Source organism: Wyeomyia smithii, chromosome 2 (genome assembly GCF_029784165.1).
Source record: "Wyeomyia smithii strain HCP4-BCI-WySm-NY-G18 chromosome 2, ASM2978416v1, whole genome shotgun sequence".
Classification (NCBI taxonomy): Eukaryota; Metazoa; Arthropoda; class Insecta; order Diptera; family Culicidae; genus Wyeomyia; species Wyeomyia smithii.
The window spans coordinates 246,553,194-246,580,826 of record NC_073695.1 but is presented as its reverse complement, the minus strand read 5'-3'; the positions used below and the strand labels follow the sequence as shown (position 1 = coordinate 246,580,826).

The 27,633-nt window shown below is 41.6% G+C and overlaps 4 protein-coding genes across 5 annotated transcripts; 1 reads left to right on the top strand and 3 right to left on the bottom strand.

Annotated features, from left to right (window-relative positions):
* Positions 1–191: 191 nt before the first annotated feature.
* LOC129723240 (actin-related protein 8) lies at positions 192–2,175 on the top strand. Its single transcript, XM_055677328.1, has 4 exons — positions 192–325; positions 392–601; positions 658–1,813; positions 1,877–2,175. The coding sequence occupies exons 1-4, from the start codon at positions 299–301 to the stop codon at positions 2,173–2,175; spliced, it is 1,692 nt and encodes a 563-aa protein (XP_055533303.1). The 5' UTR covers positions 192–298.
* LOC129723241 (sperm-associated antigen 7) lies at positions 2,164–4,135 on the bottom strand. Of its 2 annotated transcripts, XM_055677331.1 has the most exons (5): positions 3,917–4,135; positions 3,701–3,857; positions 3,303–3,646; positions 3,093–3,248; positions 2,164–3,026 (listed from the first exon to the last, which is right to left on the bottom strand). In XM_055677331.1, exons 1-4 carry the CDS (start codon positions 3,993–3,995, stop codon positions 3,133–3,135), a joined length of 696 nt encoding a protein of 231 aa, XP_055533306.1. In that variant the 5' UTR covers positions 3,996–4,135; the 3' UTR covers positions 2,164–3,026; positions 3,093–3,132. The 2 variants fall into 2 exon arrangements, with proteins under 2 accessions (XP_055533306.1, XP_055533305.1); XM_055677330.1 differs by having other exon boundaries at positions 2,164–3,248.
* Positions 4,136–6,117: 1,982 nt separating this feature from the next.
* Positions 6,118–6,837, bottom strand: LOC129720530 (uncharacterized). The gene has a single exon (XM_055672012.1). It carries the CDS (start codon positions 6,835–6,837, stop codon positions 6,118–6,120), a length of 720 nt encoding a protein of 239 aa, XP_055527987.1.
* Positions 6,838–11,874: 5,037 nt separating this feature from the next.
* On the bottom strand, positions 11,875–27,484 carry LOC129720158 (mucin-17). Its single transcript, XM_055671593.1, has 4 exons — positions 26,932–27,484; positions 23,829–26,832; positions 14,530–23,593; positions 11,875–13,828 (listed from the first exon to the last, which is right to left on the bottom strand). Exons 1-4 carry the CDS (start codon positions 26,932–26,934, stop codon positions 13,825–13,827), a joined length of 12,075 nt encoding a protein of 4,024 aa, XP_055527568.1. The 5' UTR covers positions 26,935–27,484; the 3' UTR covers positions 11,875–13,824.
* Positions 27,485–27,633: the final 149 nt, after the last annotated feature.

The following is a 27,633-nucleotide window of genomic DNA, read 5'->3' as shown; positions in this document are numbered from 1 at the left end:
TTATAAGTATTACGTATATCATATCCGAGTGCCACAATTTGCTCCAGTTTTGGCCAAGGAGAAAGCATATTGATATTACCGATGTGATAATAGTATTTTGAAATTTAGCCTTATTTTGTCAATGAGCACGAAACCATTTTGCTGTTATAAAAGTTATAGCAACTTTCTGATATCTTCAAGCGGTGGTTTGTCTTTTCACTACTTCTGGCATCTCTGCTTTTAATTTACAAACATTTTTTTGCACATCGAGGTTAAATAATAAAACAGCGGGTTTTTAGTTCAATAAATTTCATCTAAAATGGCAAACTGTAAGGATACTCCGGAGGTACATTTTCATAGAGCAGCTGTAGGAGATACTCTGCAATATATTATATTCTATTTATTGATGTAGCACCTCCAAGCGCAAAATATCATCGTGATCCATCCGGGATCGTTGTACCTACGTATGGGACGAGCTTCAGATGTAAATCCATGTCGAATTATCCATGCCATAGCTCGTCGACGCAAACCGAATGGCAGGGTCTATAGAGACAGCTTACTTCCACCTCCGATTGCTCAACCGAGAGATCCGTTGCCAGAGTTTGAAGAATGTCGATTGCAAGTGAGTGTGTTTTTCGACTGTTAACAAATCACATGCTGTAGTATGCATGTTTTTAGGTTTCACATACGTTGCAATCCTGTGTGCAATCGGACGGTCGCAGGCGGTATGCTACTCCACCGCAGCAAATATCTGCCTTCAACCGACGTTCTTTAGCGGAAACACTAGACAGCAGTGCTTCTGCTGAATGGAAGGATGAGCAAGCTGGTGACATGGTTATTGGAGAAGAAATTCTATGGTTGAATCCAGCAGGAGAGTTCAATCTGCACTTTCCCATCAGACGAGGCGAGCTAAATCTTCACAAAGATATCGGGGGGTCTATAACAGGTGTCATGAATGATTTGCTGGATATTTGGCAGTATGTTCTTAAGCATCAACTACGAATCGACCTGAAACATCTGAAGAGCTTTAAAGCGGTACTAGTTATACCGGATATTTACAATAGAGCTCATTTGAAAGAATTAACGACGCTTCTTCTCAACCAAATTGGTTTTGGATGCTGCTTTCTTGTACAGGATCATGTCTCAGCAACGTTTGGTGCGGGGCTTGGTTATGCTTGCGTGGTTGATGTTGGCGATCAGAAAACGTCCGTATCTTGCGTAGAAGATGGTATTTCGCATCCAAACACGAGAGTGAGATTAGCTTATGGGGGTGCAGATGTAACGCAATCGTTTTTCTGGATGCTGCAAAAGTGTGCATTCCCTTACAAAGATTGCAACCAAAGCAAACCGCAAGATGCTTTCTTGCTCAAACAGCTTAAAGAGGAATATGGCCACGTTAATCTAGATGTCTGCGGCTCGTTAGAGCGAACCTTCACCGTTCAGCAGCCGCAGAAAGCGAAATGCAAATACACTTTGCAAATAGGTGACGAAGCTATCGTTGCTCCTTTGGGACTATTTCACACGGAGCTGTTCTCAGTGACAGGCGCAAACAGGTCAATCCCTACAACACAGAAACCTTGTACTGCCCAACCACATTCAGAAGATTGTTTCGATGCGGAATATTTGCGAGAAACTGGTCGAAGAGGGAAAGAAAATTTGGAACAGACTGCCAACGAAAGTGGGGTTGGAAATACTGAAAATCAGGATGATGATATGGTGGTAGAGGGATTAGAACAGGAAAAAGATGGCAAGGCTAGTGAAAAAGATTTTATAATGCCCGGAGGACAAGTCATTGGTATCGATCAAGCAGTGCTGCAGAGCATAGAACGTTGTCGTAGGTTTTTTGAAATCTGGTTCTTTTTAATTGTGTTCTTTAAAAGTTTTTATCAATTTGCAGCCAATGATGAACTTAAGCGTAAAATGTACGGATGTATTTTGGTTGTTGGAGGGGGAATGAAATTTACTGGCATTAGCAATTGGCTGCAGAATCGGGTAGCGTTGAAAATTCCACTCGTGTACCGATCGGAACATAATATAGTGACAAGTTCGAAAGATATCGATCAGGAAATTACTTCATGGAAGGGTGCCGCCATAATGTCATGCCTAGAGAGCGCTGCGGAGTTGTGGATAACCGAAGCCGAATGGAACCGATATGGACTTCGGATATTGCGTGAAAAGGCAGTGTTCATGTGGTAGACCACGATAGGATTATCTTTTTTTACACGTGAGTAAAATCTAGGCTATTCTTTTCGTATTATAACTAAATACTAAACGATTCTATCGGTTTATTGATGGAAGAACAACAATATGTAGGGGGTACAATTTCATCATTCACATGTAGTAATTGTCCGACATAAGAGGAAGGATTAATTTATTGCTATTTACTGAATTGCCTGTGAAATTGAATATCGTTTCAATTTATTTAACCTAAAAGCCCTATTACAATAATTAATTCGTCGACATGTGAAATGAATCATGAATTGATGTGTTCGATGGCAACTCTAAAATCTCTTCAAATTTTGTCATTTTTTTCGTTAGCATTCTCTATGCATTCTATCTTTAGCCTATGAAAATATGAGGCTCCATTTTTTATCAAGTCTCAATTATCCAGCAGATGATTACACTTTTGCGTACGGTGCATAATCCCGTCTATTAAGCATAGGTATTGATTTCCAACATGGAAAAGTAGAGTTCTACACTAATTCATGATTTTTGTTCAAATAAAGCTTGAATTATTGTGTTAATGTACCCACATAATTCAGCATTCGTCGAAATGCCAAACGTAAAAATTACTCTAAAATTAACACCATAAACAAAAAGCAATTTACAGTTTAGGAGAATATTCAATCAGCTGTTAGAGACAGTCTAGTTACTATTTTTTTTAACATTCCGGAAAATTGTTTGCTTCAAATTTGTAGGGCAAACACATTGCAGCTAGGTACAAGAACAACATTTTTGTAACATACCTACTTCCTCTTGTCGCTTCTTGGGTAGTCACTCAAAATGACACGCAATTCGAACCTATTATTCGATGGTTGAGCTATTAACTTACAGTTAGTGGTTTAAAATTCGATTATTTATCGCATACTCACAAATTATAGCACAACACTTACGAATTTAAGAACAATGTTAAGTCTTTGCCTGATAAGACGTTCACTCGGATGGTTCAGTTTTGGCAGTAACATGCTGCGCTTTTAATTTCTTTTTTGCTTGGATGTCGGCCATTGTTTGTTCAATCGAACGGATATCTCGCTTATTTTCACTAGGGACTGAAAAATACATGCTTATTCATTGCGTCATGTTATTAGACTAATGCAACTTACCATAACCGTAAGACTTGTTTGATTCTGTCCTTTTTGCAGCCTGTAGTGCCGATTCTTGGCCGATCAAATGAGCATACTTGTCTTTGTAATTACTGGAAGGTACTACACTTAAATTACTTTTGTCCGAAGTATCTCTCTGTTGTTCATCTGCTAGTAGTTTCTGCTGTTTGCGTTTTTGGGCGTATTCTGCAGCAGTTTGTTTGTTCCATGGATCGCCATTCCGACGGGCTGCTAGTTCATCTTCAGAGGGTAAATGTTCCTTTTTATACACCACTATATACCGATCGACTCCCTCGACCCCGAAGCTCATCGCAACTAAGCCACCGATTTCCGCGATATCATGTCTAAAACGGAAAGATTCCTCAGACGCTAGTTTTCAATAGCAGAACGATTCTTACACCACTGAACGGTGAACTTTATCCAATGGCTGAAATTCCATAAACTGTCTCACGGGATCTTTGACAAGCCTGCCCAGGCGTTCCTCGGAGTATTTTCGAAAACGATTCAGTTCGTCACGCTCTTTATTTCTGAGCATCTCAAGTTCCTTTTTTTGTTCTGAAATAACCAACAAAAATGATCACTACTTAGCATGCCGTGAAATAATTGCGACTTACTTTCGATCATTTCTTTTTCCTTTTTATCTATGGACGGGGGTTTATCCATTGAACCAAGTATAGAACCCAGCAGATCCATTATTGGTGCTTGCTCAATGTCCCGTGTTACTATATTTTTGGGATAAAATTGGGATTTTCCTATCGCTGCTCTGATGAGTACTTTTTCAATCAAAATATTTATAAACTACATCAAGCTAAGGCCGGGTGAGGAACGCAAGGATAGACATACGACTTGTAGGGGAAAAAGAGACAAATATAGACAATTTCAGGTTCCATGCAAGATCATTACCATCAAAGGTGGGTTATTTTGACATTTCGCCCTTCGCCTCACGTAAAAAACGACAGGGCTGTATCAAAAGTATGTCGTTTTAGTTTTTATGATGATGCTACACTTCGTGAAATTATGTGTATTCAATATAGCAGACAAATATCCAATTTGTTTACAGTTTCATGTACACTTAGGTCGCTTTTTACGCGGATTCCGGAATTTACGCGGTTTTTTACGCGGATTAAGGAATTTACGCGGTTTTTTTTGCGCGGATTTCGGTTTCCCTTACTCGGAATGCAGAATTAACGCTGGTTTTTTTTTACGCGGATTCCGGAATTTACGCGGCACGTATCCCCCGCGTAAAAAGCGACTTTAGTGTAATTCAATTGACTGTCAAAAATCCGGATAGCCATTAGAAAGAGATGTTGTTAGAATCTTTTACCACAGCTTTTATTTTCACTGTACCGCAAGTTGTATCGAATGATATAATTCAAACTGCTTTATTCATATTTAACAATCCTTATAGAGCATTTAGATTTAGACTTTAGACACTTTATACTAAATTAAACAGCGTCTTCAACACAAAGTAGTAAATAAGGCAAATCTTCTGGTAATATTTTGTTTTAAACTATACTGGAAACCAGAAAAAATGATTTTATTTCCCATGGTCATTTCGTACGTGTAATCGAATTACAAAATTCTGCAAGAATGTACCTCACACTTTCAAAAACGTATACTTGACGCAACACTCACTCGGTACTAGAGATACTCAGAGAGAGAGATAAGCGATGGAAAAAATCGCCTGTTTGGCAACTAGGTTTTGCATTTCAGAGGTGCCAGATCTCTTCTCAAAGCGCAACGTTGACTAACTTTTTCATTCGACTCGTTGAACTGATGGTGACAGTGGAAGTCCTGGGGAACAATAAAGTGCACCACAAAACCGTGAAGGTGTTAAATTTTATGTCTATGTTTAATTTTATTTACTTTCACCATAGTTGATCATTATTTTGTTGGCCATACAATAGGTCTTTGAACCCCCAGTTAAAAATCACTGTGATAAAGCAATTTCTAAGCATTCTCAATTCATTGTTCAGCAAAAGAACATGAAAAACGTGTAAAAATAAATGTAACCTTTTTTGTACCTGATAGCAAGAATTGCAATACCTTTCAATGTTCGTTTGGCTCCGATTTTGACATGTTTGTTTGGCTCACAACATTCTCTTCGCATATCTCTCCCTCTGAGTATTGCTACTCGGTACAAAAATATCCTTGCATGAGATTGTTTACTTTGTTCATTTGAAGTGTGGTTTGACGGTTACTTACTTACGAATGCCGTGCGTATAATTTAATTACAAGCAGTTATATTTTTTTACTAGTAATTATAATAAACTACTGTCAATTACTAGTGAATATGCACTTTGTAACGCCCAGTTAAGTTGATCCTTGATTACTCAAAATTATTGTTGTACATTACTCACAACGGGTTGTTGAAAAGTGGACAAAACCTAGGACAGGAGAAATCAAAAATCAACCAAAGTTCTGTCAAAGCGAAAGCCCTCTCTGATTGGTCGATTTTATTAGGCGCACTGTTGCGTCGTGCAGAAAAATCACAATGTTTCATGAGGGCAATTTTGAACGAAAAGAAGAATAACTAGAAGCCACTTGTGACGTCCTGTCCTAGGACAAAACGGATCACTTAGAGTTTCCAAGCTTTTTTAATTTTTGTGAGATAACATCAGATCTCAACGTTTTATGCATTTCAACGACATTTGACATAAAAAAACGGTATTGAACATTTTATGCATTTTTCATCAGTCAAAAAAGTGAAACATTGACCGCTTTTTTTTTTCTCTTATTATAGAGACTTTCAGTCTTCGACTGGTTCGTCTCTTTTTGCAAAAGTTGACAATCTCGATGTATTTAATCATTTTTTTTATGTTTGTTCGTATAGTCCAATATCTTTTAGATACAGTATCACTGCTGCAGCTGTTGTCGGTTGATTCCCTAGGGCGTTCCCGATGCTCTCAGGGATTCCGTGTTTGTTTCGTGCAGTTTGGTAATGTGGACAGTGGCATAAAACGTGTTCCACCGACTGGTGGACTCTGCATGTTGGGCACTGCGTCTTAAATTCTCCGCCACTCATGTTGTAAGCGAATGAAGTGTGCCCTGTTCTCAGGCGTGAAAGTGTTCGTTGTTCCTGCTGGATTGGGGGATCGTTCCATCGGGTTGTATCCATCTTTATCCTTCTTAGAAAATATTTCCTAGTTCCTTCCCTACCGGTGTTCAGCCAGTTTTCTGTCCATTTTTTCTCTATTACCTTCGTTACCCATGACTTCAGGTCTGTGGCTGGAATTGAGTTAGTAAACCGTTCCTGATTGCGACCCAATTTGGCGAGGTGGTCAGCCTTCTCATTGCTACTGATTCCGTAATGTCCTGGAATCCATACGAAAGTGGTATCTGGTGATACTTCGAGCAGTAGTTGTTGGAGCCATGGATGTGAGACCGTGTCGGACTGTAGCGCGGTGACAACGCTGGCCAAGTCTGTGAGTATGGCGAGTGGTCGTTCAGCCTGGGTGACTGCTGCGGTGTGGGCTGCTGCTACCTCAGCTGAAAATATTGTACGTTGGTTTGGGAGGCTAAGACTGGTTTCCATGTCGGGTCCTGAAACTCCTATTCCAACTCTTCCTTGTGCTAATGAGCCGTCCTCGTTTGATCGATTCGGTTCGGTTTGTTCAAGGAACGCGATGGTTCGGTGGCAAATGGCTCTTGTTAGGAAATGCCCGAAGCCTGCTTCCGCACGTGCTGCTAATCCTGGGCTTGAAGGAAGTAAACCGGATTGCTTTCTGGTACACTGGAGATAACTTTTGAATGAGGGTATCTATTTTCATTCCTGTGATCTCTAGGCCGTACGTCAGTCTGGTGTTGATGATGGCGCTGCTGATTTTCAATCTCGTCGTTCGATTAGTGTTCACGTGTTTACCCGCTAGGGCTTTTAGGAGGTTAACTCTCGTTTTGCAGTTCATCTTAACGCTGTCAAAATGTGCCTTGAAGCTTAGTTGGCGATCAAAGGTTACTCCTAATATCCTTAGGGTTTTTTTCCTGGGAATTTGTTGATGATCACCGGTGTATTGCTGACGTGGTGTAGTTAGTCACAAATGTGTATATATCCGCTTTTTGGGACGGACAATTCAAAACCGGCATCCGTTGCCCATTTAACCACATAAGATGCAGCCTGTATCAGCTTTCTCCGTATAGCCTTTACCGTTGCCCCAACCACCATGATGACAATGTCATCCGCATATACGAATATCCGGATGCCGCCTGGTAGTTTCTGGAATACCCCATTCATCCTGATCAGAAATAGAGTAACGGCAAGGACGGATCCCTGTGGAACTCCTGTTTTTTCCTGGTAGGTGTCTGATCGGTGGTTCCCTAAAATAACTTGGAACGTTCGATCTTGTAAAAAACCTTGGATGAAGCTCAAGATTCGTCCTTTGAGGCTCCATTATATAAGCTGATGTAGTATACCTGGTGTCCATGCTCGGTTATATGCCTTCGAGAGATCAAGTGCTGCGAGCTCGATGTGTTCCCCGTTAGATATTGCGTCTTCCATCGCTTGTCGCATTACGCCACAGTACGTGTTTGTACCTCGCCCAGGTCGGAAGGCGTATTGGCGGTCGTCCAATTTCTCTTCTCCGTTTAAGTGTTTAGGTGTTATGCTGCCGGTGGTTTGGTCTATCGTTGCTTGTTGTACAGTAAGCGCGCATAACCTTTCTTTCGGGGCAGTGGGTGCTTCCTGATAGAGCTGCACCAATAGCAGCAGTCCGTGAGGACCCCGCTACTGGCAGAGACGAAAGAGGCTTGGAAGAGTAGAGTGGAGCCCGAAAAGGTGGTCCCGGGGCCGGCATTTCAGAGTTGTAAATTCTCGCTCTCCACAGATCGTACTTTAACGCGCAGATTGTGGCTTCCAGTGGTATGGTGTTCCGTATCATTTGCGAGGGGAGGGCATTCTGCGCTGCTATCCTAGCGGATCGTCGAGGAACAGCTTCATGTTTATCGTTGTTGTGTATTGCCGTCAGACGCCGGGGGGTATTCCCTGATTCCTGTTGGCCTTTGACTTCCGCACCAGGGGGGGCCAACTATCCGAGGCTGTGTCCGAGTTTTCGATTCCCGCGTTGTCCTGCGAGGGTTACGAGGTATGAGCCCGCTTGTCCGTCTCGCTGTGTTTAGACGTAGTCTTGTCTCCCGCGTTGTCCTGCAAGGGATACGGGGGTAAGACCCGCTTGTCCGTCTTGCTGTTGGCCATCTGGTACCGGGGGTGATCTGCCGGTCCCGGTCCTCCAGAAACTTCCGCACCGGCAGTGCCCCGGCTACCCGAGGCGATTTTTTCGTGTATCGTTGGTCTGTTTTCATTTTTGTCTCTGTCGGTACAGTTGGTGTGATTGTCGTCCTTTCTACTAATGCGCGTGGAGCTGCCCACATTTTTGGTTGTGGAAGGCATTGGTAGTTATTTTATTTTCGTTATGTCGTTTCGCGCAGAGAGGACTTATCGATGAATGTTGTTTACAGGAGATCCTCCTGCAGGCCGAGGTATATCGACCCGTCTGAAGAGATGTCCATTTCCGGTTCTTTCTGATTTGTGTCATGCGTCATTTGTGTCTGCGAGTGAATGTTATCTTCGCTGTCTGATATGTAGCAGGTTTGGTCTTTTCTGAATTCGTCACTTTGGTCCGTAGGCTTGGGAGCGACTGTCTTCGGATTATTACTGTTACTTTTATTATTGCTGGGGTCAAGCTTAGAGCGTCCTTTCGGTCTGGAGGGAGCTCGGCTTTGGCGCTCGTCCTTGTCGCAATGTCGGTGATTCAGTCCCTGGGGTGATCGAGATCTAGACCTTGAGTTAGGCTGGGATGCTTCATTTTTGTTTTTCTTTTTTTTCTTCGAAATTGTACTGGTTGAAATCGGGGTGTTGGCTGGGGTAGGCGCATTGGTTTTGGCGGTTGGTGGGACAGGTATGTTTGCGGCGGTCAGCGCAGCCTTGAGTGCTGCAATTTCAGCATTCTTCTCAGCTAATTGTTCGTCTTTGTTTCTTACCAACTCGAAGAGCTCGTCGATTTGACGATCACGTTTGGCTGCCTTTATTCTCATGATCTCTATCTGGTTATCTTTCTTACCAGTTTCAAGCAGGAGCTTATCAAATTTAGCATTGAGCTCGGCGAATCGAGCGTCATTGCCTTCTGCAACTACGGTAGCGACGGTCTTCGTGCGATGATTTGCTTCGAACATTCGTCGAGCGGCCGGGTAGCCGACTCCCTAGTCTACCATAAGATGTTGAATGTCAACCTCCTTGAGGTATATCGGACACTTCTTGCTGGAGACCGGATGCATATCACTCTTACAGTGTTTACAGAAAACCTTCTCTTGGCACGGCATCTCCGGTGTGCTGGCGTGATTTCCGCAGCACAAACTGCAAAACAGATTTTTTGACGTGCACCGCTTACGAGGATGCCCATACTCGCAGCATCCGTAGCATAGCATCGGCGTTGGATAGTAGGGGCGTGTATCCGAAATTGATGCTTTGTGGTACAACAGTTCCGTCTATGGTCAGAATGATGGTCGGCGTGGGAATGTAGTCGCCACCATCTTTTCTAGTGATTCTTCTGAGATCTCTTACACCTTGATCGTTCAATTCTCTAAGCAATTCATCAGTAGTGTACTCTGTTGACTCAGGACAGTACACGACGCATCGACACTGATTTCTTGTAGGATGTTCGGTGATTTTGATTTTCGTTCCGTCCGGTAACTGCGTCATCTTTTTCATTTTCTCGACTTGCATTTGGTTCCGCCATTTTATCATATAGGATACTCCTTTTCCCTCAGGGTTGGCTTGCTCGATATGTGCACCTAGGTGCGCCTCGACTGCTTTTCTAATTTCAAACGGTTTCTTAGGTAGAGCTTGGTCCACTCCTTCTAGTCGCAACACTCGAATCTGATCGTAGTCGCCACGGATATCTCCATACTCAGGAAAGCTCCGGCCGGCATAAATTCCGTCTACTCTGCTACAAAATCCATAACTGGTATTTCCAGTTTCCCCGTAGGGAGTGAGAGGAAAATCGCCTCCCGACGTCATGTCGGGAGGTTTTCCTTGGTTCCGTTTTTTATTGCACCAGGTTTTGTGAAAGGATCACTTGCGGTATGATTTTCTATTCGGAGGCAATAATGAAAAACTTCAGCACGAAAAGGTTAACCCTTAATTCTTCTCTGCGCTGATCTGTGGAGAATGAGGATCGTTCGCTCTCGTAACTTTCCTGATTCTGAGCGTATTGTCCACTAGTGTCTCTCCGGTCTCTCCACTCCGTGAGTGGGATCAGATGAGTGGCGATCTTTCACTTACACTGACACTATCCCCGTATACAAGGGGATTGATGGCGTCCGTATCGCAGCGTCTTTTGTGCTTTTCACCAACTTAATTGTGCTAATTTACAATCGTCCCTGTCGATAACTAACCACGTACCAACACCGAAGTGCGGGTGGTCTTATTAAGAATCACCTTCGATATGATTATTGAGATTTCACTTCGAAAATCACTTGATTGACGTGAATATACTTTTCCGTATACACAGTGTGTGCTATCGCGACGGATCCGAACTCACGAGTGATTGACCGCTTTGAGGTATCACTTCCCGAAATCAGATTGAGCTGAAACTAAGTCTTATCACTTAAAGAAATGCAAAGTTAAATTTTTCTCATATATGTTCCAGAAAATCGATTTTTCTCATTTTTCTTTTCATTTGTACTCTAATGCCCAGCTACACAAACACAGACTTGTAAATAATTTATACTTTTTTTACGTTCGTTTTTATGTTTGCCACTTTGCAAACCGCATTGCGAAGTTGTTTTTTTTACCATTTGCCGGACACAACTGTACAGGTTAGTGGTAAGATGCAAATCTTTCCATCGAAAAGAAACGTTGGATCGCCTTGCTTAGTTAAAGCAATTTCACTTTGCGCAGTTATTTTATGACAACCGCATTAAGGCATACAAACAGTCGATATAAGAATATCTCGTGAAATTCATTTTAAAATGGTTTATTTGGGACTCATTTTGCGTAAACTGATATAAAGAATACCCCACAGAAAAATGACCTAATAATTTGGAATTTCGAATATTGAAACTATATTTTTTATTGTTTTATACTTTTTATTTGACCTATTTCATATTATTTTAAAAAATAATAAATTCAATTCATATTATATATATTATATACTCAGTATAATTCTATTGTGTTCTTTTGCTTTCTATGCATTTTTCGTTTTTTTTTTCAACATAGCTTTTATTCAATGCTCGCCAGTTTTTTTTTTTGTTATATAAATTATACTGTATTATACTCGCAGGCATGTATGATACCGTTATTATTTTACAAACACGCACAACGTTTTTGATCTGATTGCGCAAGTAGTTATATTAACATTTATTTATGCCGCATGCGCGTACATAAGGTTGTGAGTGTAATTATGTTTATATTTTATTATTTTCCTTGTGATACAACGATGCTTGTGTTTTAAAATGTGAAACAATAATAAAACAACATAAAACCAATTAAAACTACAGTTAGGTTAATCCACGTGCATTCCATGCCTCAACACATACTATATGAGTTAGTTTTCCTTTCTATTCTTCAGAATTGCATCTCTTTTTATATTTTTTTGGGTATTTTATTTTCCTTGCAAAATATGACACATCACATTTTTTTTGATAATTTTTCTCTCGCAAAATTTTCAGCACTCATACAGAGACAACAAAAAAATCTTTACCTCAAATATGGCAGTAAAAGTCATAATAATTATCAGAAATATATTTTTTTTGTTCAAGTGGGGATGAATGTTGATAATTGCTAGTCCTGCACCCTATTTATCTTTGTATCATACTTGCAATTACGAGCAGCCACACCCACAGTATAGATATTGACAAGGGCATACATTTCTTTGTTACTTTTATTTCTCTATTTTTACAATTCATGGCGTTCGCTTCATTTTATTTTACTTGATTGCGATCCTAGTACGTCGCATTTCTTGATTATTTTTTATGCAAAACGAAACCAGAATAAGTTTTTTCTGTTAAAATTTCGCAGTGTATTGCCCATTGAGAGGAATTGATTTGCAAATAAATCAAACAAAAAATATTTCCGTCTAGTCTTCTTTCGCCCTTTTGCGGTATTCTAAATGAGATCCAAAAATTATGTTGGTTTCTGTTGCCATTAACCAGTGCCTTTTAATTTGTACAGTGAATTTTCGAACTACTACACACTGTGCCTGTGTGTGTGTGCTTGAGTTGACAAAACAGGAGGCGCTTCATCCGCTGGTGATGTGAGCTAATCAGATTCCAATTATATGCAGAGAATTAATCGTTTACTGAGTTCTATCTTTTTCTTTGCTAGTACAATGGAAGCTTCGTTTTTTACAGAATTGGGTTTGAAAAATTGTTTATGGAAAATTAAATTAAGTGTCTCCAACTCGACTCAAACGCTTTGCTAAATGCAGTTGTTTGTTGTCTTGTGTCTCTTACATACAGAAGGAACCAAATCACCATAATACGGGTTTTATAATTGTACGGCCTATTAATAATTACGATGTATACATTTTACGGAAAGTGGTATTATACAAGAACAAAACGAATACATTATTTACTGTATAACATTTACAAGGGTGCATTGTTTGATTATGCCAAGCAACGGTGGTTGGAGCTGTAGGGTAAATATTTTATCAATGTTAATTCCATGACCGCAAACAGATTGATTCATTGCAAATGAATGAATAAAAATTGGTTGAAAAGAGGGTAACTCAAATACACAGACGCAAAAGACGATATTTGCTGCTGTTAGGAGGTAAACGTGAGAAATATGATGGGACGGGATGAAATTCTAAAAACTAATTGTTTCAGTTCCCGGCAACCGTAAAGCGATTATCATGTATGTTTATAAATTTCTATGCACTAAGGTTGACTGTTTTTATTTAAAACGAGAATAATAGGGCAAAATAAAAAGCTCTCTGTTTGTCTGTCTGTCTCTCTCTTTCTAACCTAATTCATCTAATTTTGCACAGTCGTTCGATTGTAAACGTAATTTGAACGTGTTTTGGAAGGACAAACATAAAATTGTTCTTATTTTTGCAATCCATATGCTATATCCATAGCTTGGTTTAGCTACGCCTTACATAACTATACACATGAACTAGATAATAGTTTTATTTAATATTACCTTTATTTAGTTAGAAATCAACGTGTCTTCAATGTTTCACATTTCCGTCCGCACGATAAAACTCTAACGTTAGTATTTTTTTTCAGTGTTTTCAACATATTAAACCTACACCAAATATTCCCTCTCAGTACGATTCTTTTGATGCATCTCGGATACGCGTTATGTGGATTCAGAATCGGAAAAAGGCGACAAATTATTTTCTTTTCTGGTAATGATACGTAGTACCTATGTTAATACACACAATTTGCAGTTAATATCGGATAAAACGGAGGTTTAATACATATTTGCGCCAATTCTGCGCGGCGGTAGACGATAGGTGTAAGGTTACTAATATTTCACACATCCATAGGCATGTTTTCCAAAAAGAAACTCACCACAGCACATCGTTTAGCTAAAACGAGAAGTATACTAATTTACTTTGTTGCTACAAGATTAACATTAACCGCTTTCAATCATTAGTTCATGTGTGTATTTTTTGTAATTTGTTTTTATACCAGTGAGAAATTGTTTTTATTTGTTCATAAGCATGCATTTTATTTCTCCTGGTCTTGCTGTTGGTGAGCCATATCACAAATGTATGTACATTCTTTTTATTTGAACCTAATGCAGTTTTTATGATTTTCTGCTGAATCGCTGATTTTTTTTCGCACAGTCTTACCCATTTTAGCACATTCGCAGGGTCAATATTCGAACCTTGATGTTATTTTTCTAGTTTTGTTTTCGACAGATCAATATCATCATCTATTTTTTGTCGTACATTAAGCTAAATGCAGTGTTACTGGTGATGTTACAGAAATGCATGGTCGTTATGAGTGTGAAGCAGTGATTTATTATATTTTTATTTTGATTGCTTCTACTGAACATAAAAGCCAAATAAACATAGATCAAACAGTATAAACGAAATTTATAACAAGAATTCGGATCAGAATAGATTCGATTAAAATGTAGAGTTGATGCGAATGATGCAGGCATCATCTCAGATCACCAGATTATTACCATATGCTTATGAACAGTAACACTGCATGAAATTTACCATTCTCTATTAGCTCTCCTAGCCAAACTCTATGTACAATTTAATTCCTCTCTACTTACGTTTTTCGCCGATTCCCCGTTGCTTTAACTGGTCGGTTGTCCTGTTTTCCTTTAGCGTGAGCTAGCAATGTTACCAGCTTTTTGTGCGAGTCCCCCACGATCCAGCCGTGCTGTTGCATATGTTCGCTACTACTGCTGGTGTCATCTCCAGCACCGGTTTCTACGGTTGTGCTAGTCATCTGTTTCTGTTGCTGCTGCTGAGAAGGCTCTACCTGTTGATGCGGTTGTTGTTGCTGTGGTTGTTGTATGGATTTCTGCTTGGACTTTGGCTGACTCCCCGTCACCTGTTTTGGTTTCGTGTTGGTTTGCTTCTTTTGCTTTTTACTTTTACTGGCAGGGCTAGACACTTCGACAAAATCATCCAAATCCTCTTCTTCGCTAGACGAAGAGGATGACGACCAGAAGTATAGCGTTTCAGCAGCGTTTCGCTTACGACGCGGTGCCGGCATCAAAATGCTGTCACTCAGTGTCGCATTCAGCTGTTCGATTTTAAGATTAGCTTCGATATCACTCTCCAGAAGCTTTTTCTTAACCTTTTTGCATTTGATGTTATCTTCGAAGTCACTATCCGGATCGTATGCAACATTTTTCATTTTCTTAGGTGGCCCTTTTCGTTGCTTGTTTTTGGAACTGTTGTTGTTGGTGGAACTTTTAGTCGTTACCGACACAGGTTCAGTTGGCTCTTTCGCTTTTGGGACAGCCTTTGATGGTTTCTGAGACTGACTGTTATTATTATTGTTGGTGGATTTGTTCATCGCTGGCTTTTTCAATTCTTCAGCTGGTTTTTCTTGCTTTTGTTTTTGTTGTTGCTTACCAGTCTGCGATGAATTTAACTTCTGCTTAAACTTAGTTGTAATAGTCTTTGAGGATATGACTACACTAGACTCTAAAACATGTTCTTCCAATGCAGCAGACAGGTCTGGAGTGCTGTCTTTATTTGGCCCCTTCTGTGGCTCATCCTCCTCAACGATCTTGGAAGCTTTCCCATTTTTATTACGGCGTTTGTTATCCCTGGTGCGGTGGTTTTTGCTCATCGACACTTCCATGATAACACTTTCCATTACCCGTCGGATCGTTTCATCAGTCACGATTGACTTTTTAGTGTCTTGCGCTGCAGCTTTCGCTTTCGTTTCAGTATCCAATTTGGCTGATTGATTTGGAGTTTTGCTTTCAGTTTCTTCCGACTTTTCTGTTACAGAATTCAGAACTTCCACAGTCTTAGAATCAGCTAATTTCGTTGATCCCTTGTCACCTTTCTTTTTCGCTGCATCAACTGCATCTTTCAGGTTAAAATCTTCGTAGTCGTCGGAGTCATAGGATTCAGTCAGTTTCTTTTGGATACTTCTCCTACGCAGTTTTCTTTCACCCTTTTCGTCTTCGTACTCTTCAAACAATTTGGGATCTACTAGATCTGTATCAGGTTCCAATGTTTCCGCTGATGTGTCGTTACTCTCTGGTTCAACTTTTTTCTCTACCTCTAATTTCTTTAAAGTGTCGAACAGCTTGTCAAAATCTTTCGCCACTTGCTTCGTTGGTCCTTCAACCGGGGAAGGTTCTTTCTTAGAACACACTTCATCCTTCAGTTTGTCTTTTGTTTTTTTGAAAATTCGTCCCATGATAAGACTTTTTTTCTGAACATCTGCCTTAATCGGCTTTTTCGGTGTCGTTTGTGAACTACTATAGCTACTGCTTTTGTCATCTTCGTCCTCTTCGCTCAGTGTATTTGTACCGTACACGAAATCATCGCGGTCTGAGAAACTCAAGCTGGAGAGTTGACTTTCTTCACCTTGATCAGCAGTAGTAGTAACAGTGGCATTAGTACCGATTGTGTTACCAGATTTGTCCACTGTATTAGAATTTTTGTTGGACATTGTTGCAGACAAACCGGTCGTTGATTTCTTGTTTGATAAGTACGAAGGCAAAGGTATTGTTTCTTCCGGCGTAGATTCCTGAAACGCATAAATATCTTCGGGATCCGGTTTACTTCGCTCTGATGTACTCATATTCACTGATTTTTTCAGTATCCCCCGTTTCGGAGTCGATCTTGTAGTATTACCTGAAGAAGCTGACATTTTTTTCTTCACTTTGAAACCAAGCTTATTGGCAGCAGTTGGTTGTTCCTTTCTAGTTGAAGAACGTGCGCGTGTGCCGCTTTGAAGACCATTTTTGGGTGACACCGTTCTTTTAGACACCGAAGCTGAAGCAATCATTACCTCTGATGTATCATTCTGATTTCCGTTATCGCTAAGATCGAATTCTTTGGGAATGTCTCCGCCTAAAGCTACATCTGCCAGAGTGTCCAATTTCGATTCTTTTGCTATTTGAATACCACTCATCGGTATTGACACTTTGAAGTTATCATAGCCCTTTAATGCACCCTTTGTCTTGAATGTTTTTTGTGAAAACACTGACGCTTGTGAACTGGTCGACTTAGTCGAATTATGTGGTGACAAGTTGCCATCATTCTCCGATGACGCTGATTGTTGCCCGATTCCTGCCGATGTTAGTTTACCCAATTCATCACCAAGATTTCGTTGATTAATTGCTTGAATGTAATTTTCGCTTTCGCTTACGTCCGGAAATGAAGGGAAACTATCGCCCATATTAAAACAGCTACTTTCGTTTGTTTTACTCTGTTGCGGTAAAGGAACAAATGGACTCGGATAGGTAACACTAACTTTTGGAGGGGAGATTTGATCAACAGCTGCCAGTCCTGTGTTGCCCGTCATTTCATCCGACTTTAGCGACACTGTTAAGTTGATGTTTTCGTTGTCGGCATTGGATTCCTTCAACATTGAACAACATTCGTAGAATAGCTTCTCTTCTTGGCTTAGGTTTTTTATGGTGTTTGGTGGGGAGTTGGCTCCGACGACAACATCCTCGGTAGTATTAGAGCTCTGAAGTTTCGTAGCAGCCGTCAACTCTTGTTCCTTTCTTTGTGCCTCTAGGTACTCCTGTTCAGACAGTTTAGCTATGTGCGATAATGTCATGCGATGTTTGTTGTAAGCGTCTTGTTTTTTAAACACCTTTTTACAAAGATCGCAGTTAAATGTGACCATAGGTTTATTTTCGTCTATTGGTGGCTTAGGTCGCCGTAGTTTGGTTACACAAATTGACTTTCTACGCTTGCGCTTTTTGATACTGCCGCCAATGCCAACTACTTCGGTTGTTACACTTACATCGTCATCGATCGCACTATTACTCTCGTCTTCTGCGGTGGCATCCAGCGAATCATGGATAGATGACGCGCGGCCAGACACAGGCTTCAAGAAACTCTCATCTCGACGGACAAAGCATGCCAGAGACATGTTATCATCTTCCGAATCGGAATCTGATTCGGATTTATTAATGATATCCTGCACAAGCTTATTCAATTTCGGTGATTCATCTTCATCATCATTTGAAAACGACAAGGATTCGCGAGGTTTTGGAGCGATACTAGCCTTAGCTACCTCATTTTCAACGACTTTCACTAATTCGTCGATTTTCTTTATTTCCGTAATCGTTTCTTTGATCGGGGTAGAACTGACAGCCAAAATCTCAAAGGAGATCGGGGTGTTACTTTTACGAGGTTTCCGCCTGCTTCGGTCAATTAGTTGAATCTCTTCTTCGATGTTGAAAAGCTTAGAGAGATTCTCTGCTAGTTGACTATTCTTCGTTCTGCGTTTTGTTCCGGTTGCTGGTATTGACAGTGGCTCTAGTAACGATTCTATGGTGGGTTCTGGAGTTCCATTGAATACACTTTGATTGCGTCTCCGGCCGACGGATTTCAACTCATGATCCCATGCATCACTCAGACTAGGCGTTTTAGACCGTGTCACCTTAGGTTTTGTTTCTATTTCTTTATGCTGCTCTTCCTCATCTAGGAAAGACACTGATTGATAAACGGATGCCCGCCGTCTGTACTGGCGTTTAGTAGCCTTGCCTATTTCTGCCATACTTTCTTCGGTTTTTGGTTGAGATTCCTCCGGTGGAATGGTTGCATACACAGATGCCCTTCGCGCACTTATTCTTCGCAACGGTGGGGCAACTATAGGTTTTCTTTTCTCTTCTTCTCGTTGTAGCCGTTCTTGTTCTTGTTGCATTTTTTCTTTCTCTTCACGCAGTTTCCGATTTTCTTCTGCAGCTCGGCGCTCTTCTTCTGCACGTTTTGCAGCGGCCGCTGCAGCCGCTACCGCTGCGGCTGATTTCCGCCTTGGATCCCTGGGCTTCATAGCGGCCTCAGCGAAGCTAGCCACCAAACTGAAATCTACTCCACCCTGACTGCGAGTGCCTCTCCGAGAGGTTAATATTAGGTCATCTTTAAAGCTGCTGCTCACCAGTAACCGTTCCTGTTCAGCATCCTTTTGTTCCATATATTGAGCCAAGTTCTTATCAACAAATACGGATGACCGCCGAGCCATTATTCGCTTCGGTGGTGTTGGGATTGGCTTTACTTTCGGTTCCGTAGTGACAATTGGCGATGGAGTCCGTTGTTTCGATTCTTCATTCGATATCAGAGGCTGTGGTTGCTTCGTAGGTGATTTTTCTGTAGTCTTTTCCACTTGCTTTGTTTTGTGTTCCTCTTTCGTTTTCTTGCTTGACGATGGACTGACTTCGTCATTTAAGTTGTTTTCGTCGTTCGTTTTGCCACTACTCTTTCGTTTCGCAGATTTCTTTTCTGTATGCGGTGTAAGTTCAACTGGAGGGGCTAACGAAATGTTTTGCGTTGTAAGTTGCTCCGAAGTAGGAACTTTTTTCTTATTGGTTACTTTGCGAGCGGGTGTCTCAATATTCAGTGCTTCTTTTAATCGATCGAGATCAGTCTTCTCAGATTTTAGTTGGTGCGGAAACGGTGTTTTCGATCGAGATTTCGTTGACGATTTCTTTTTTAAATTATCGGATTTTTCTGGGCTTGTTTGAAGCTTTTCACTTTTTTCCTCTGATTTCGAAGATTTTTCTTCGTGTGCAACAGTAGTATCACCAGAAGAGGACCTGTGAAAACTATCATTTTGCTCCACTTTTGCTTCAGCAGCAATGTTTGTAGATTGAATTTTCTTAGCAGCACTTTTGCCTCTTCTTGTGTTTACTTTCTCGACAAGGTCGTTGTTTGCCAGGTGGTTCAGGTACTGCTGTTTCTGTCGGCCTTTACGCTCAAGCCCTGCTAGCCGATCAATATCGATAGAAAGTTTTCGCGTTCGCCGTTTTGGTGCTTGCTTTGCGATTGTCGGAGTTGCAGCTTTCTCGGGTAACTTTACTGTGACTTCATTTTTCTTAGTCTCTTCGTCTGTTGGTTTTCCGGTAGGTTTTTGTGAACTTTTCAGTTTTTCCGGAAGAGTAACTCCTGCAACTGGTTGTTCTTTCTTTTCTTCTCCAACGGATTTGATTTTAACATTTTCTGCACCATCTTCATTTGCCTGAGAAGCTGGAATTTCTTTAGTTACTTCTAAAACCCGTTCATCAACTTTACAAACTGATTCCGATAACGTTGAAACATTGAGGATTGTTGTAGATTCTTCGCTCATTTTTACCATTTCAGTTTCTCTAGTTTCCATGGTAGCTATCTGTTCTCGCGCTGCATCTTTAGCAATCTTTTTAGCAGGTGTCTTTTTACCGCTACTGGCAGTTGGTGAATTTCTCGTCAGTAAATCCGGATGACGAGGATTTACTTTACGTTTAGCAAGCTGAGGAATTTGCTCCAAAGAGAACTTAATATCTGGTTTTTCACAAGACATATCGTGCATCATTTTAAGATCTTGTAAGGCCGACTGGTCAACTTCTTTAAAACTTTCTAGTAGTTGATCTGAAAGAATAGATGCCAGCTCATTTTTCCGCCGCTTTCGTACTGTTTTGCCACTGCTGCTGCCAGTCGCATTCTCGACACCTTTTGTTGATTCAATGGATTCTAATTCGATATCGGTGCTTTTAACTTCTTCCGCCACAGTAACTGGTTCTTGGAGGACTGGCTCAACTGGTTTTTCAACTGCCATTTCTGTTTCTGGGGTTTTTTGTGCTTGTTGTTCGATGAGTTGTTCGTTATTTTCTGGAGATGTGATAGGATGTAACGGGGCAGTTTCTACAGGAAGAACTTGAAGAATGACTTCAGGTTCAAACGGTGCAACTGCGTCTTCATTCATAAAATCGGGACTAGCTTGTGCGGTTGAAATGGGCGTCTCGTTTGGAGGAAATACGACATTTTGTGCTTTGGTTCGTGATGTTCTGGCTCGTGAACGATTTTTCTTTTCAATTGGTGGTGGACATTTATCTGCAGGCTTTGTGGATGGTGGAACTACTTGAACCTCGATGACAGGAACGATTTCTTCCGGTACTTTCTTCACATTCGGAGAATGTTGCGCGGATCGCGATTGGGATGCCACTGCCGCCGCGTTCTCAATCTGTTTCACGATAACGTCTCGATTGGGTAATAGAATTTTTTCCAAGAAAGCGGCTGCTGCTGCTGCGGAAGCGGTTGAATTTACCGACGGAGATGGAATCGTTAGTGGAGGAATAACTGGAGGTTTCAAATGCGGGGGCAATCCAACTGCTGCTAGACGTTGCAGATCCAGCCCCAAAGGCGGAGCAGTCAGGAGTGAATGAGGAAGAAATGGAAGCGGTGGTAGCCCTGGGAACAAAGGTGCTGGTGGCACGATTGGTGACACCTGAGGCGGTAAAGCAGGTGATGGCGCGTCGTTAATTGTTGATGGTGCAGCATAGACGCTCTTGCGACGATTGCGTTTGCTTGTGCTAGTAGTACTACCGGAGGTCTGCTGAGATTGAATAACTGGAACCGCCGAAGTTGTAACGGTTGGAATAATAAGCTGTGCAGGGTTTACTGGTAAAGAAGAACTCCTATCGATAACTGGTGGTCGTTCTGGTATGTTAAGTGTAATAGTAGGTGGTTTAGTGACAGAGCTTTGATGACGATCACCGCTTTTAGCTTCGGTTATTGTAACGGAAATACGATTCTCCAGTGGTCTTTCCTGCCTTAAAGTTGATGCAATGGAAGGTTGGGAAGGTTGTTGAGTAAGAGGCATCTTTGTAGGTGAATTGTGTTGGCTTGTTGGTGTACTTTTCCTGGGATCACCGTAATGCTGTTGTTGTGTAATAGTATGATGTTTTCTTACTGGCGATGGTAGTGACGGTGTTGATGACGACTCAATTGGAGGCGTTACTGGCATTGATGATCGGTTTTCCATCGAAGGGGGCGGCTGTCGACGGGCAACTATAGTAACGGATGGAGCTTCCTTAGAAATTACTGGTCGTGATTTGTACTCCACTCGCTCAATTATTAGTCCCGGTGGAAGCTTAATCGACGGAAGATTTCTATTTGGAGTTGATGGACCTGGTTGCTGATATTGCTGATGATGATGTTGCGTTTGGGGTGATTGATGATGCGATAACGGCGGTGGCAGTTGATGCGGCGAGTGCGCTGGTGCTGTAGGCGAACGAGGTGGCGGCGATAGGTGCTGTGCAGTTTTTTGATGACTATATACATCTCGCGGTCGAGGCGGCACACATCTACCGATTGGACTATTTTTTGATAAATTTAAAGGTTCATCGGATATATCCTCCATTGGTGTTACGATTGGAGCAATTGGTGATAGCATTGCTGGCTTCGGCTGTGCCGGGGAGTGGCGTGTATTCATTACCAGCGGAAGTGGTGCCACTTGCGGTGGAGGTATTTGCAAGGGTAATACTGCCAATGTTTGAGGTGGAATAGGAATTAGATTTGGTGATGTAAAAATTGCTTGCTTTGAAGCTCGAGTTTCGACGGTTGGAGAGGACTTTTTCTGAGATTTTTCAGAGTTTTTCGCCGTTACGTGATTGAAAAAATCTACTCCAAGTTTTTCAGATAACTTTCCCGTTAGCATAGCGATACAATCGTTAAGCTTTTTAGGTTTCCGTTTGTTCGCTTGTTGCGATGAACATGTCGATGGAGTTGATGTTAGGGAAGCTGGTAATGATCCTTGTGATGGAGATTTGATGGGAGTTGAAGGCTCTGTTGGTTCTTGTACAATGGGTTGTTCAGGAGTTTCTTCTGAGACAGATTCAACTTGCAACGAGGATGATTCTTTCGGAGGATCAGCTTTTTTAATAGGAGTTACGGCAGAAATGTTTGGTTCTACACTACCTGTCTGGGCATCTCCTTTCTCTGGATCTTGAATTTTGGTGATCTCATCAGGCACTTCTTTAACGCAAGGTTCAATCACTTCTATTACCTTATTTTCTTCTTTTTCTGTAGTGATTAATGAATCTAGCTTCGAATATTTTTCTGCAGTTTCTTCGACCACTGTACACGTTTCCTTTTTCACTTCAACCTCAGTTTCTGCAACAGGCGAATTGCGAGCACTTTTTTCATCCTCGCCAACGGGACTTTTACTTTCCTTACTCTTAGTCAGATGTTTCTTAGTGGGACCAGAGCTTACCTCTTTTTGCTTAGCTTCTTTTCTAGAAGGTGGCACTAGTTTTGAATTATTTCTAGTTCTAGTAGAGGCTATCCTAATAGAACCACTGCGTAGCATCCGATTGTTGGTTGCTAAACTCTTGCGAAAAGGTAACACTTTCTTTTTACCTTTCCAGTGGACGTTTCTTCTGCCAACAAAGTGTTTTCCCCGCACCGGAAGACTTTTTCCTCTGGAAATAGTCTTTTTGCTTTTTGCTGCTACAGGAAGATTTTCTTCCTTCTTCTCCACCTTAGTTCCTTCAACGTTTTTCTCTTGGTTTTCTGTCTGTTCCTCAAGTTTGTCATTTTTTCCTTCTTTGGGTTGAACTTTCTCTGTTTCATCTTCCGCCGATGTTTTTTCTTCAGTTTTTGTTCTTGTCGACAATTTTGGCTTTTCTATGAGTTTCTTACTAGTGCTAGAAACAGAAGATACTTTACCACTGCGCAGCTTCGTGATCGTGGACGTGGTAGTTCCGCGAGGCACTCCGGCTTTCGATGGTGTCAAAGTGGAAACAACTGGCTTCTTTCCGCTTTTCGGTATGTTCATCTGAGGACGTTTCCGGATTTGTTTCGTCATCTGAAGTATTTGTCGAGAGATTCGCTTTGCCGGCAGGTTTGCAGTGAGTCGTTTCACAATGTCACCTATTGAAAAAAAAAAAAAAAGAAACATTAATCTTGCTAGCTGTGGACAATTATGACTTATATCATTAAATCTAAAACGACATGAAGTTTCCCGTGAAATATGATAGGTTAATAGGTTAATCTGCACTTTCAACACTGTTCATGAATTGATTTTGAGAAGTGATGTTTGACCTAATCATATCGGACATCATAGCTAAATACAGTGTTATAATGGAAGTAAAACGCAAATACTTACTATCCTTCTCGCGTGGTCTCGGTGGAGATTTTGGTTTTTTCTTGGTTTCCGACCCGCAGGTACTGCTACTACTTTCCGCGTCTGCACCACCTGAATGATTGCTAGCCGTTTCGGACTTTTCCACTGCCGAGTGGGCAGCGTTCGTCATAGCGGCCTTGCGCGCAGCCAACGCCGCTCGACTACATCCTTTACGACGTCTGTTGGCGCGACGGTATTTCATTCGTTTCTTCGCCTGCAGCCAGATGTAGTCATTGGTACAGTTAAGAATATGTGCGTAAAGAACCAAAATATTGACACACTCCTTTTGACATTTAGAACACTGCAACGGTCCCGGCTCCGACGGATAGCTGGTGAAGGATGTAGTGTAATCTTGACCAGCGGAGAGAAGCATATTCACGGCGGTTCGAGACGAACAGGACGAGAGACTACTGGTGGCAGTTTGTGCTGAGAGTGAAAGTAGTGACGATGACGATGTCGTTGTCGAAAATGATGTAGCTTCATTAGAGGAGGAATCCTCACTTTTGATCTCAGTTATAGTAGCTGCCGATTCTGATGATGGTTGCCGAGCAGGAGGTGTTCGTCGCTGATCAAAATTTGTTAAAGCAAAATTTGACAATCGGGCATAGTGAATACGATGCATTGTCAGGGCCGATAGCGGGATGAAGAAGTGTTTGAACAACTGTTTCTCAATCAATTCGCGCCCAACTATTTCATAATAAGTGGAGTAGACATAAGGATGACGGAAGGTCTTGTGCTCTTCCACTTGTTTGAGAGAACTGAACTTATCGCCGCAGCAATAGCAGATGTAGCACCGAGGGCGAGCCCATTCTCCACTGAGTATAACCTGCTGACGACGACCGAAATCTGGAAGCTTTAATAGTTGCAAGCTATTAATAAATTCCTCTGTAATAGAGTTTGACTCTAGCTCCCACTCTGAAAGCTGATCACCTGCACCATCTCCGTCATTTAGTGCTTCTGATTCCAATTTGATAATACTTTGATCATGCTGTTCGAGTGTTATTTGGGGCAGAACTCGTGTGTCTAAAATTTGATTTAGTTCATTAACTTGTTTACGTTGCTCTTGGCGGAGACTATCCCCAACATCTGTCTGATAGAGATTTCGACGGTTTCGGATCAACTCATGCTTAGTTCGCATGGTAAGCTGCGTCCACATATCTAGCTTAGAAAGATCTCGTAGACCAAGTGTAGGTTGTTTAATTTTTTTCACGATTTTACCGTTTTCGTTCACATACTTGTACTTTTTGACAAAGTCCCACTTCCACTTCCAGGAGTTTTTGGTAATTGGTTTTTTAATTTTTGACACGGGTAACAAATCCGTCCCGTACTGTTCAACAGTCAGTAAAGTTGGAAAAACGGTCAGCGCTGGCAGATTGGTAGCTTCGTGAATTTTACTCTCTGTTTGAAGGGGACTTTTAACGACAGTAGATCGAATAGCCGGAATTGACACCACCGGACTAATTGGCGATGGAGCATTGACAGTTGACGCTTCAAGTTTACCGTCCAAGTGGCAACTAAGATTCAGACGGACGTTCAAGTTTACGTTTTCATAAAAATCCTCATCGAAAGTGCTAACAATATCGTTCTTTCCTCGCGATACCACAAAGTCACTTTCGGAACTGCCACTAGGATTATTCAAAGTTGAACGTATAGTCTTGAGTTTCGTGATTTTGTTGTAGTGATTGTCCGGTTGAGAGGAAGAGGTCCCGGAAAGAGAAGACGAACAACTTGCACTGTCAGTTGCAGCTGCTTTCCGGCGTGTTTTTGTGTTGATAGCCTTACGACCCAGCTGTGAGGTCCGATGTTGTGCGATGCCGAGTCGGGAAAGCATTGGCTCAGAAGACCGCATCAACATCTTGTCTGTTTTTTTAACAAACTTTGATTTGCCAACACCGATTGAGCTTGTTGATCGGGTTGCTGATGTCCGGCCGGAGCTTCGTAATCGAGTCACACCACTACCTGTTGAGCTACTGCTGACCAGCCCGAGAGCAGCGGAAAGAGAATCAACAGCGTCAATATTTTCGATGGTGAGATTCTTCATTGCTTCAGTGTCGAAATCAACTTGGATGGTAAGAGGAGTAGTCACGATTTCACAACTTTTGGTCGATTTCACATTGAAACTTTTTAGGGCAGCTTTGGATTTGGGCCGATTACGATTCTCCAGCTGATTACTTGGCGGATGCAACGCTTCTATGTGTGAATCGCGAGAATCATCGCTTGGAAATCGGATGCCACATAATTCACAAGCGAAATATCGATCAGAATGTTCATCTATCAGGTGTTTGAATAACTGCGATAGATCTTCCGAAGCCGTTGTGACTTTGCCTTTATTGCAATAACTACAGTTGGGAAAGGCTCCGCCAGTTACCATAGGAATTACGCGGCTGCTACTACGGCGATCTTTTGATATTCGGTGCACTCGATCCGTATGTTTGGCCATCAACGTTTGGCTAGTAAATGTTCGGTCGCAGTAAAGACACAATAGTTTGTATGTGGGACTTGGACTGGAACAACTTACTCCTGGTTCGCCATCGGAAGGGTTCTTCAGAATATTCAGTGCTCCCAGAATGGCTTGCAGGCGGTCTAATGGCAATCGACAAATAATTCCATTTTCCTGGGGTTGTTCCTCTCCCGCTACTGAACCAGCAGCAGAGGTCGATGATGGCACTTTAAATACATCCTCAGAGTTGGTTGGCTTGTTGTCTGTCACCATGTCTAGATCTCCAACGGAGGATAGCGACGATGATGAAGACGACGACGAAGAGGAAGAAGACAAACTATCATTTCGAATTGAGGTCAAACGGGTTGAAGTCCTCCGATTCATTTGAGGTTGCTGTTGCTGCTGGTGTCGTTTTCCAGTTACTGTTATCAATTTTGCTGGCGTTGAACTGGCTTGTGGAGACGATTCCTGATCGTCATTCAGATCAGTTACTGGAATAGGCTGATCCGTAGCACCAGACGACGATGAGTGTTGTGCCGATTTCGTCTACCATATCACATAAAAAGACACACAGAGAAAAAGATGGAATTAGTAAACTCTTACCGAGTATCGATCGAGACAATAACAAAATAAGAAAAATTTTACCATTTTCTTGGTGTCTGCGCTCTGCACCTATTCCGAGGGAGTCCGCAACTCTCGCGCTGCTCAAGGCGAAGGGGGCGCCCTCCTGAACTCAGCTCATTGCTTCTGTCGTTAAGGTTTTAGGGCGGCCACTTCACTTTAAACTAAAACTAATCTATTGAAATGATTCTATTCTTACGCACTTTTACGAAAACTTGAATTGCAGGACGCGGCCAGTAAAATTAAAACAAACACAAATCGATACCAGCAGGAAGACACTGCGCTGAATTTCACTTTTCCTTTCCGTGCTTCGGTGCTACTTCTTCACACAAAAAAAGACGGGAGGCTCAATTTTCCGTCAACATTCGGAACCATTTAATGTCCAATCAAGAGCCTGCCTGTCGTTAACCTTTTTCTTAATCACTTGTAGCAAGATTCAACTGATGAATTGCACTGAATATACACGAAAATCGGTCCATATTTTTGCACTAAAACCCGATTTTTGTTACGACGGACGACGTCGAGGAAGAGCGAACGACGGTAGCCATCTTGGTTTTGGCAGGCAAGTGTGTGTGCGTGAGCTTTTTGACACCCAACAAAAAAAATCACGATATTACTCTCTTTCTCGCTCATTTGCAGTTGCAAAACAAACTTGTTTTTCTCTTTAAACGATAAAATGTTTAGCAACACACGTAATGTCAAAAGATTTTTGCGATTAGCTCCTGG

Excerpts from the sequence above, each read along its gene's own strand:
- LOC129723240 (XM_055677328.1), top strand. The coding sequence starts at position 299 with ATGGCAAACTGTAAGGATACTCCGGAG. Across the intron at positions 602-657 it reads TTGAAGAATGTCGATTGCAA|GTTTCACATACGTTGCAATC; the intron begins GTGAGTGTGTTT and ends GCATGTTTTTAG. Across the intron at positions 1,814-1,876 it reads GCAGAGCATAGAACGTTGTC|CCAATGATGAACTTAAGCGT; the intron begins GTAGGTTTTTTG and ends ATCAATTTGCAG.
- LOC129723241 (XM_055677330.1), bottom strand. The coding sequence starts at position 3,995 with ATGGATCTGCTGGGTTCTATACTTGGTTCAATGGATAAACCCCCGTCC. Across the intron at positions 3,647-3,700 it reads AAAGTTCACCGTTCAGTGGT|ACATGATATCGCGGAAATCG; the intron begins GTAAGAATCGTT and ends TTTCCGTTTTAG. Across the intron at positions 3,249-3,302 it reads AAACAAGTCTTACGGTTATG|TCCCTAGTGAAAATAAGCGA; the intron begins GTAAGTTGCATT and ends TGTATTTTTCAG.
- LOC129720530 (XM_055672012.1), bottom strand. The coding sequence starts at position 6,837 with ATGGAAACCAGTCTTAGCCTCCCAAACCAACGTACAATATTTTCAGCT.
- LOC129720158 (XM_055671593.1), bottom strand. Across the intron at positions 23,594-23,828 it reads GAGACCACGCGAGAAGGATA|GTGACATTGTGAAACGACTC; the intron begins GTAAGTATTTGC and ends TTTTTTCAATAG.